Below are 7,550 nucleotides of genomic sequence, written 5' to 3'. Positions count from 1 at the left end.
GCAGGCTCCGAGAGGGTGTTTTGCCTGTGCGGCGGCCCCGGGCAGGCCCTCAGCTCCCACAGTGAAAGCACAGCGTGAGACTCGTGCCCTGCACACCAAGGAACCAGAGCTGGAAATGCAGGCGGGCCTGAAGGTAAATAAGCTGAAGGGTGGTGATGAAACCCCAGCACTGAGCCAGCTGCTGTGCCGCGGCACAGAAGGCAAAGCAAAGGTGAAGCGTTTCCTCTCTTGTGTTACAGATTTTTTTACTGATCCTATACGAAAAATGGCAGAGGGATTTTGACGTAACAAAAGGAAATGTAAAACTTAATACTGTCTGTTGAAATAAAATTCAGCACCTATAAAGGCAGAATTATGAATGTGCAAACACAGCTTCAGTGTTCAGAGCTAGGGAGTCTAGCAGCACAATGAGCTGTTTGCATACTGGGTAGTGCAATGAACTACATTGTTCTTAGAGACCCTGAGTCTTTCAACTACTTTGAACAGAATGGAATCCTTACTGGAAAGGTTCTAAAAGCGTTCAAGATGTAATATCCAGAATTACTAGGTGTTCATCTATAACCTGACAGTTTCTCTGTGCAAAACTGTGCTCTCTGTGTTACAGAGAGGAAAAATCCAAAATGGGACCTTTGCTGTGACCTGTGGAAACGCCCTAAGTTAAATCAGGAACCACAAACTATACACCCTGCAAGCAGTTATTGGTGAAAAGATAATATACTTCAAGCAGGATCACGTATTACTTCTGTCTTAACATCAAACTTTATTCTCAGTTTAAATACATTCAGAAGTAAAAAGGATAAATAACTTAATAAAAACATAATGGAGCAAAAACTGCAGTGTTTCATCTGCATTAATGCTCCCTCCTACAGGCCAAGCCAATTTGATATGACTCAGCTTTACCTCCTATACAGGGATAATCTGCACCCACTTATTCCAGTTCACTTCAGAGGGGAACACTCTCCCCAGCCTGAGGGTACAGTCTATCGTGGGCTCGTAGTAGATCGTTGGGGTTTCACTCAGTTTGGGATTGCTGAGTTGTTCTTCCACAACTGGCTGAGAGAAGAGTGACACTGGGGATGGCTTTTTCAGGTAGAATCGTCTGATGCAACCCAGAGTTTCCAGACCCTGTGGAAAAATTCACATATTTTAGTGCGGGCAGTTGCAGTGGGGAAAAAAAAAATGCCCTGAATGCTGCTCTACCTATGGTGTTCTCAGAAATGCTGGGCAATTTATACCAAAAGTGGCTTCCCTTGAGCCCCTCAGGGGAAGTCTTGCTTACAGGAAGGGCTGCAGTGTCACTGCTGCACTTAAGATTTTGAATTCTTATAGGAAAAAAAAATTTAAGTCAAGATTTAATTTCCAAAGTAGCAGTGGTGGCAATCAAACTTCATGATGGGAAAAAAATACATAAGATAAACTCAAAATTTTCTTGCCATGTACTGTTTCACAGTTAAGGATGTGGGCCTTCAGGCAGGTGTGTCAGGACAGAAGGTCTCATTTACACACAGCACAGACACATCTCAGTCTGGTTCCTACTTCAAAGACTGCCCACCTAGAAGGTACATAAGGAAAAAAATTAGGAACACTGGGATTATCTACAGTGGTTGGGGGTTGGAACCAGATGATCTTTAAGGTCCCTTCCAACCCAAACCATTCTGTGATCCTGTGATTAACACTGCATTAAACAGCCACTTAGTATTTCACAGTGAGAAGCCCCCACTTGTCAGTAACCACCTAAAATTTCAACTCCCTGTACACCCATTTCAGGAGCAAGCTCAAATTTTGAACTCAGTAACAGGGTAACTCCAAGGATGGGTAAATCAGGCTCCCCTCCTTCCTCACTGTGAACACTGACTCGCTCTGGCTTCGGTTGATTAACACCAAAGGGAGAAGGTGGTTTTTCGTGGTTCATTCACATTCCTGTTTTCCTGGGACTCCCAGCAGTGGATCTGCTGGCTCTTGGTGTGGAAGCTGAGCTGGATTAAAGCTCCCAGAGAGGCTCAGGTACCTGCAGGATCTCCAGCACAGCCACGGGCTGCAGCACCCCACTGTAATGCTGCAGCAGCGCCGCCTCCGTCAGGCCCGGCTTTGTCATGACGTGATAGAGCACAGCCTCCATCATCCCCTTGCACACAGGCTTGTTCAGGTTCCCATCCACGATCCTCCACGGCCTCCCAATGAAGCAGACATCCTCACAGGCCCTGCAGAACACAATTAAAGCTCAGCTCTGTCAGGAGTTCATCTAGTTAAGATTTCCTATCAGAATTTCCGCATTACAGAGACTCTCACTCCAGCCACTGCAGTGTTTGCTCCCAGGTGTAAATCCTGTGGCTGCTCTGAGCAGGGCCTGGTGCTGATCCACCAGACAGCTCCAGACCTGCAGGATTTCACTAGGGGTTCACCACTTCTAGCACCATTACACAGCCAGCAGTTACCCTGAGTCTCTGACCAGGAAAGCTTTGTTTGGTATTGGCCCTAATATCCTCCAAAAGTTATCCAAGACCTGCTTCAATCTCTAATAGTGAAAGGAAAGAAAATCCTCATTTTCAGTAGCATTGTGGAGTCAAAAGACAGACCCCGCATGGAGATTCCCATTTCTCATATTGCAGTTTCTCCAGGCCTTTCCTGGGCACCTGAAAGTTGAGGCTATCTGGCACTGGACTTATTTATGAAGTAAAATCATTTTTTTCCTCTGATATTTGGAGCCAGTTGCTTTTGGAGTAAAAACATGTATCAGAGAAATTCTTCCAGCATACATATGAGCGTGAGTAACATGAACAAGGGAGGAAGACCTGGGGTTTCTCCATCATCAATTCTCACTGCCCACCAGAGCACAAAACTAAGGTTTCCAAATCAGCTGCTTCCAGTATTATTTTGGGAGTGCCAAGTGTTTAGTTATTCTGCAGAAAGCCCTGTTACTCACCGGTCCCTGGCTGCCTGGGGGGCATCTGTCATGGAGCTGCCTGGAAAGAAAAGGACACATATTTTCTAATTAACTCCAACTCCTTATCTAGTGGAAAAAAGAGTAAAAGGTGGCCAAGCTGTAAAGTGCAACAGCTTGTTAGGAAACCACCAGAGCAAACTATGCTCAGTTGTGGGGAGCTCTGAGCTGCCCCTGACCTGCCTGCAGCACCCTCCTCCCACACCTCCTGCCACAACCTTTTGTGGTTCCCTTCCCAAATCCCAGCAAGAAGCTTTATTCCTACAAGTCTGATGACATGGCTGGACCCAGGTGACTGCATGGGCTGAGAGAGCTGAGTGTCACAGGGAGCTGTGCAGGGTCTCAGCCTGAGAGCTCCCCCGTGGGTCTGGTTAACCCAAATTCCTGGGAATCACATGGGAGCTGAGCAGGAGCCCAAGTAGCTGCAGACATGAGAATGCAAACTCAGGATTCCAGCAGGGCTCAGTTTCAAAGCAAAGGTTGTCTCTGCTACTCCCATTACATTATGTCATGGGCTTTAATTAGACAATTACTTAACAGAGGTATTCCTACCATACCCAGAGGGGAACAGCTTTGCCTTAAGCACATGTAAACCCTTCACTGGACAGTAAGAACTCTATGTTTGATAACAGAACTACTACTTTTTCCTCTCCTGTGCTACAGACAAGTGAAGGAAGTTAAATCCAGAAGAATACTTTGGTAGTTTCATTTAAGAACTGCTGAGGTCTCTGCTGTTTAGACAGTATCTATTTCCTGCAGGAAGGCTCCAGTTAAACAATTCCAAGCTCTAAGATGTCAGGGATCAGCCTGCACTGATTCACAGCTGCCTCTGAACGTGGGTACTGGCAGAGCTTGGCAGGATCCCACACGAGCAGTCAGGCAGTGATTCAGCCTGAAATCAGAGCCCATAGAAACAAAACCAAAATAAAATCCCCCACAAACTACTTAATGTAAAGCTTGGCAAGAACTACTGGCTATTAGAAAAGAAACCTGGCAGTAAAAAGGAAAAGAAAATGGAGTCCAATTGGGTTACAAACGAGGCTGTTAATCTCCCTGGCGTGTGCTGCTTCCTGGTTTAAGGATTTCAGGACTTTCAGCCATGGACATTCCAGCTATAGGCACACCAGCAGTGCTGTGCTTTCCAGGCTTAGAGATGTCTGGCCTTTGGACTGAAGCCAGACATGAAAAACTTCAGATCCAAACACATTTTTGAAGAAGAGCAACACATGGAAACAAGTTTCTAAGGAAAACGTATTTTTGGAGTAGTTGTGACCGTTTCAGCAAAAGGAACAGGAAGGATTCTTTGAAGGAATCTCTGATGTATTTGAAACCTCCAAGACCTTCCAGAAATTAGTGTTATACCAATTTGTCTGTGAGAAAGGACAACCTCTCCCTGGTATAGCTTCATAAAGAATCTAGGATTTGCTTATGAAATAGCACTATCCATTTGGGATCAGCTGCTGGTGAGCTAGCCTCTACATCTTGGATGCAGAGTGCTCCACATACCTTTGGAGACTCCTGGGTTCTCCTGCAAGTAGGAAAGGTCATCATCCTGCTCACTGGCTGATTGTTCAGGCTTGGGGATCTCTTTGTTGTGCTCAGTGCTGAGCTCATCGTTCTGCACTTCAAATTCTTTGTCCTCAGAACAAGGTTGATCTTGTTCCTTGTGAGTGTCCACATCCACAGCCTCTGGAGCAGGCCCTGGGAGTTCAGCTGGGTGTTCTGCCTGCACTCCCAGGGAACCTGCTTCTCCACCCCCAGTTACAGCTTCCTTTGCTGTGACAGGATCAGTGGCACCTGCATCCAAGTCCCTTCCCTTTGCACTCTCCAGGCTGCCCTGTGAACCCTGGCAGAGCTGACTGTCCTCCTCAAGGACATCATTTTCAGTCTTACGTCTCTTCCTCGGGGGTTCTTCATCACTGACAGGTTCTGTGTCTTTTCCCAGCTGCTCCTCCTCTCCCAGACACTCCTGTCCCTTCCCTGGCTCTGCTGGGCACTCCTGGGGCACATCTGGGAGGGCACTGTCTGCCCCTTGCTGATCAGCATCTTCTGGTCTGTCCTTCAGACACACTGAGTGCAACAGCCATGGCTTGGCAAACACTATTGCAACCAGTCTTACACTGTGGCCTCCTACTTCTAAAACCTGCTGCATTTCAATAAGGTCCTGTAAAAAACAAACAAACAAACAAACAAAAAAAACCCACAACAAATTATCTCAGAAGCTTTCACAGGAAAATGTTGGTTGAACCAAGTATTATGGAATTGCCATCTTTGGCAGCAAGGAAGGAGCAAAAAGCTGAAAAGATGTTTTACCCCTTAAACTTCCCTGAGATTACAGCACAAGACATTTTTCTCCAGTTTGAATTAAGTTAAAAATATAACTGGGAAAGAGTATTTTGCTTCCAAAGGTGGATGCTGGCACTTTAGGTTTCTGAATCAGCTCATTCCTACCTTTGATTAAGTGCTGCTTTAATTTTTGGCCTTCCTGACTTTGAGGCAAGATTGTTATCAGGTATGGGGATGTGATCTCCTGCCCAACATCAACAGCTTTGTTCAATTTACAGTTGCTTCTGACAGCCTGGAAGGTTGTCCTGTGCAAGGGGAATACTAAACACACAGACATCAATGTATGGAAAGCAGCTGGCTGTAAAACCACCTGAATGTACTGCTCCAAGCTCCTGGTTCTTGTAGCTTCCACCTCTTCATAGCTGCAGAAACGTTTGCTCAGCTCAGCTTTGCAAATCCCGAGGTGGGAAGTTGCCTCTATGGCCCCACGGATCTCCAGAACAGCCTCTGCATCTCCGGGGCTGTAACCACAACGCTCTGTGCACTCCTGGAGGAACTTAGCAACCTCATAATCTTCTTCCTGGATTTTTATGAGCCTGGTGAAATTTTCAGGGAGGCAGGAGATTCCCACAGCCATGTTATCCAGCAGAGAAGGGACTGCAGGGCAAAGAAAACACAGGAGTATAAGCTGTGAAGCCGTTGTTACTGTGCAACACACTGCAGAAAGACAAAGGGATCAGAGGTGCTCTGGAGTACTCCAATTAAAAACAGAGCTTTGTTTTACATCTTCATTGCTCCACAGTTTCCTTTTTTCTTTCTGCCTTACATGTCTGTGTCTGAAAAGACCTGCAGAAGAAGATCAAGCGGGTTTACAAAGATTTATCCTCCTATCAAAGTGAAGGATGGCTGGAAGGCAGTGCAGACTTACTGGTGTTTTCTCTAACACTGGGTCAGCTTAGCTCTAAGTTAATGAGGGAATCATCACAGAAGGTCAAGTGCAAAATTCTAGGGGAAAGGAAATGCTATTAATAAAAATATCTGTGGCAGATCTGTTGGCCAGATGTGGTTTAACTAGCACTTGACAATGCCTTGGCACAATTAGTCTCACAGAGCATCTCCTTGTTTGGTGACAGGTCCATCACTGCCCAGAACTGCCCTCCCTGTACAGAGTATTCAGAAGCTGAACCCACATAACCCCTTCTCCCAGTCCCTGATGATGAGGGGGTAGCTCTGGCACTGCTCCTCCTGCTCCCCTCCCTTTGATCCACAGGCTGCTCCACACTGTGCCTCGTGGGACACTCATGGCAGCTGCACTTCCCTGCCAGCCAAGGAGCAATGAGATCAGCTGTAATGAGCAGGCAGCTCAGCAGACCTGGAGGGCATGAGTGGCAGCTGAGAGATGAGGAAGGATTTCTATTTTACTTCTGCCACAACAGCAATAGCAACAGGACAGGGACAGCACCAGACCCCTCAGCTGAAAAGCTGAAGGTTCTGGATAGATTTGCATTACAGCTGAAAGCAAGATGCTCTTTAAGAAGGGGCAGTGCTGATGAACTGCAAACATTCAAGCTCTAAATATTATAAAAATGTTTAAATTACTGAGGTAAGAGGCCGGATATTGGACACCACTATTTCAGGCACTTGCATGAGACAAGTAAATGAGAATTTCCTTTCAAGGAGCTCTGAAATGTTTTGTATTTACAGAAGAGAAAGCCTGGGTGTGACATAATATGGTATTTCAAGTTGCAGAAGGGAGTGAAAAACCTCCTGGAGAAGGGGTGACAGAGCAGAGGACAGACTTCTTTGCATTAACAGTTTAACACAACATGAAATACAGGCAAGGACTTGTTACCAACAAGAGGTGCCTTTAAGCTGCCCATCTGCTTAAATCAGGAGAGAAAGCATCACAGACTGCATGTGTGATGAAAACAGAATGTTCCTATGAAGGGGCTTTGTTTAAATCAGTTCCTCAGCAGGGGAGGAACCTCTGTGCACGATGGGACAAACAGGAACTAACCTGGAGAGCTGAGTCTCCCTGGGACAGGGGAACACCTCAGCCTGACCTTCACCTGGCAGGAGTTGACCACGATGTTGTCACTGGGGCTCAGGTTTCTCATGCTCACAATGCCAGGGGCGTAGTAGCCTCTCATTAGCAGGTAATTGGTGTGAGAAGCTTGACGAGCTTTCACTTCTATCCTCCGCTTGCCTCCAGCGCTGTCATCCAGGTCATCATCCTCCTCATCATCCTCCTCCAGCCCTTCTTTGCCCAAACTACAGCAAACACAGGGGGTTTTATTTGTTTGTTGGCTTTTTTTTTTCTGTA

General features: G+C 46.3%; 1 protein-coding gene across 1 annotated transcript in view; it reads right to left on the bottom strand.

Annotated features, from left to right (window-relative positions):
* Positions 1 to 728: 728 nt before the first annotated feature.
* The window catches only part of GTF3C1 (general transcription factor IIIC subunit 1), a 39,959-nt gene continuing 33,137 nt past the window's right edge, over positions 729 to 7,550 (bottom strand). The window contains exons 32-37 of the mRNA XM_029957856.1: positions 7,245 to 7,498; positions 5,598 to 5,884; positions 4,448 to 5,105; positions 2,924 to 2,963; positions 2,009 to 2,201; positions 729 to 1,125 (exon numbers count right to left, since the gene is read on the bottom strand). Coding sequence (XP_029813716.1) covers positions 904 to 1,125; positions 2,009 to 2,201; positions 2,924 to 2,963; positions 4,448 to 5,105; positions 5,598 to 5,884; positions 7,245 to 7,498 — 1,654 coding nt within the window. The 3' untranslated portion in view covers positions 729 to 903. The remainder of the gene's footprint in view (positions 1,126 to 2,008; positions 2,202 to 2,923; positions 2,964 to 4,447; positions 5,106 to 5,597; positions 5,885 to 7,244; positions 7,499 to 7,550) is intronic.

Source organism: Manacus vitellinus, unplaced genomic scaffold (assembly GCF_001715985.3).
Source record: "Manacus vitellinus isolate BGI_N305 unplaced genomic scaffold, ASM171598v3 scaffold_12_pilon, whole genome shotgun sequence".
Taxonomy (NCBI): domain Eukaryota; kingdom Metazoa; phylum Chordata; class Aves; order Passeriformes; family Pipridae; genus Manacus; species Manacus vitellinus.
This window is presented reverse-complemented; position numbering and strand designations above follow the sequence as displayed.